Genomic DNA, 3,320 nt, shown 5'->3' on the forward strand with positions numbered 1-3,320 from the left:
ATATATATATATATATATATATATATATATATATATATATATATATAATGTATGTATGTATGTATGTATATACTTTGGCACAGCATGTATTCAATTCAATGAAGTACAATCTCCTCACACCCATACAGCATCCAGATTAAGGCCCAGTAAAGAGAGGGGTAAAAAGGGCATGAAAGTAGTCATACATGTCCATTTATACATACCCAGAGTTAACCTTATATGCTAATACACACATATATCGTATATGTCTACATATACAAACACTACACACCATGTTATGAATCCCATATATTCATATATACAAACATACACGCACACCCAAACATCCACTCACATATATACATATCCATATACCCACACACACACACCTATGAACAGGTAGTCTGCATAAACTAACATATAAACATAAATACAGACATATACCCATATACGCATACACACATATAAACATGTAGTCCACACACAGGTACATATAGATGCAAATATATACATATATACCCATAATCATATACATATATACTCATAAACACATACACCCATACTAACATATATACATAATGAGCTTCACATAAGTACATAGAGACACTTATATGGTAAGCTGACAGGCACATGCACTCAAAGTCATGTGTGGGCACAACGTTTTTACAAGATGAACACTGTTTATAGCTTACATTAAGATTTAGAACTTTTACAATAATTATGATTATCAATGGACACTGTTTATAACTTACATTAAGATTTAGAACTTTGACTATAATTATTAGTATCAATGAACACTGTTTATAACTTATATTAAGATTTAGAACTTTTACTATAATTATTATTATTAATATACCCTAAGCCACGTAATATTATATAGATTAATGTTTCAAGCTATATATTAGCATATAAATGTAGAATCATATGAAAAACCATACTGTCCTATTGTAACATAAAACATAAGAGAATCAATTTAATCTAATTTGTATTTGTCAAATCTATATAATATGCAGGATACTGTACGGGAGAGAAACATTGAACAGTAATTACATAAAATAAACTAAAGATTAAAAAAACTTAGCTTCTGTTTTCACTTCCAAGCATTAAGAATGTATAAATATATTCCATATGTATGTGGCTGTGTGGTAAGAAACTTGCTTCCTAACCACATGGTTCCGGGTTTAGTCCCACTGCACAGCACCTTGGGAAAGTGTCTTCTACTAGAGCCTCAGACTAGAGCCTTGTGAGGCGGATTTGGTAGACGGAAACTGAAAGAAGCCCGTCGTATATATATGTGTATGTATGTATGTATTTGTGTGTCTGTGTTTACATCTCCGTAACTTAGCAGTTCGACAAAAAGAGATTGATAGAATAAGTAGTAGGCTTACAAAATATAAGTTCTGGGGTCAATTTGTTCGACTAAAGGCAGTGCTCCAGCATGGCCACAGTCAAATGACTGAAACAAATAAAAGAATATATATAATTTATTGAAGCTGAAAAAAATGTTAAGTTTTTCTAGTATTATTTTTTTCCACTATTTCTTTTAGTACTATTTTATACGTATATATAGATAGATAGATAGATAGATAGATAGATAGATAGATAAATAGACAGACAGGTATTCAATATTTCTTAAAGTTCATTGAATTTCCTTTTTAAATGTTTTTGTTAAGTGCTAAAGAGAACGTCACATACAGATGAAATCAAACTAAAATTAATAAGTCATGTTTTGTATTCTGAAAAATTTTCGATATGATGATTAGGTGTAGTAGAATGATATATAAGAAAATATCAACATGCAGCTTTAAAAGACACTTTTATCATTTCTAGAAATAAAATTATGACCCCTTTTCTTCTTTTATTAAATGATATTATTTTAACTAGGGCAATTATTTATCTATTTTCATGTTTTGTTATAAATGAAAATGTTTTTGTTTTGTTTTTTATTTTGTACCTAGACTTACTGAATGTTCTTGAAATGAGCCATTATTCAAATTTACGTTCTTTTATACATAATTGGTTTTCTATTTACCATTTATTACAGAATGGATTTTTTCAATAGCTTTATTTTTATAACATTCTATAGCTTATTTTTATAACATTGTATATATACAAGGCTTACTGTGCCAAATGTTTCCAAATTAAGTTTGCATGTATATTTATTTTATTGTATCCTTTTTCAGAAAAAAAATGGCAAGAACATTTCTTACATTTAGAATACAAACCAAGGAATTTATAAAGTTTAGAAAAATAATGCAGAAAAAATAGAATTGTCAAATTACAGATGGCAAAAATAATTTTAAAATCTTTGGAAATTTAGTCCAAAGAATTTCAATATATTTGATATCTATACTGTGGAAGCATTCTAAATAGAGTACCAATATTTTAGTACATCAGCTTAAAATGCTAAACATGGCATTAATGGAAAAATTGAATTTCCTTTCTGTAAAAGATTTCACATACTTGGTTAATTTGACAAAAGTTTACAATGATAAAATAAATAAACGCCGGGCCATGATCTTGGCTGATATTAACTGCTTCTTTCTCCTTTTCTCTCCAGCTGCAACTCCTCGGCTTGGAGTGGTCCAAAGTTCCAAAACGAAGATAACGAAAGCACCTCTCCTCACCTCTCCACCTGTGTCATCTCCAACACCGCCTCCCTTGCCTCCCAAGAACTATTTATACAATGAGCTTGGCATTCCAAAACACTACAGCAGTGACTCTGCTCTTGGCTCACCAGATGTCAGCAGTGTCAGTGTTTCTGTGACTACGGATGATATTGACGAATTACCCGAGCTAGATCGGGAAGGACCAATGTCTGAAATAACTGAAGAAGCAGGAAATGGTTAGTTAATGATAATTCTACAAAAGCAATAAAACAAGAATTTCTTTAATGTTATAGATATAGTTTTAACATTTTTATCTCCATCTTGGGTTCTATATATAACCTTAACTATTTAACTTTAGTGAGTCATAGGCATCTAATTTGCTTTGGATACTTGTAGCATATGTTTGTGCCTTCAAAAAATATTTACTAGCACCCTCAAAACTTCCTTTTTATTTCATAAATATTAGCATATATAAGACTAATTATTTCCTAGAAGCTTACAGCAAAACTTTTCCTCATGCTTTACAATATTTTTATTTCTTTACATATCTTTCTAACATTTTTGCTTACTTAACAGTTTTTACAAGAGAAAAGCACATATTTCTATTATAAAATGAACACTACAATATTTTAAAGTTATAACAACCAGTGATATCTTAGTGGTTAAACAACATGTATATTTAAATATATTATGACACTGACACATACACACACACACATATGTATATACATA

At 29.7% G+C, this 3,320-nt stretch overlaps 1 protein-coding gene across 7 annotated transcripts in view; it reads left to right on the forward strand.

The window, feature by feature from the left end:
• LOC106876010 (protein TANC2) overlaps positions 1 to 3,320 on the forward strand; it is a 1,103,288-nt gene that overhangs the window by 1,006,498 nt on the left and 93,470 nt on the right. For 5 of the 7 annotated variants that reach the window (XM_052966231.1, XM_014924374.2, XM_014924375.2 and 2 more), the window contains one exon: positions 2,540 to 2,824. The exons of the other annotated variants lie outside the window; for them this stretch is intronic. In XM_052966231.1, coding sequence (XP_052822191.1) covers positions 2,540 to 2,824 — 285 coding nt within the window. The remainder of the gene's footprint in view (positions 1 to 2,539; positions 2,825 to 3,320) is intronic. 7 annotated transcript variants of the gene reach the window in all.

This window comes from Octopus bimaculoides, chromosome 3 (genome assembly GCF_001194135.2).
Source record: "Octopus bimaculoides isolate UCB-OBI-ISO-001 chromosome 3, ASM119413v2, whole genome shotgun sequence".
NCBI classification, from domain to species: Eukaryota; Metazoa; Mollusca; class Cephalopoda; order Octopoda; family Octopodidae; genus Octopus; species Octopus bimaculoides.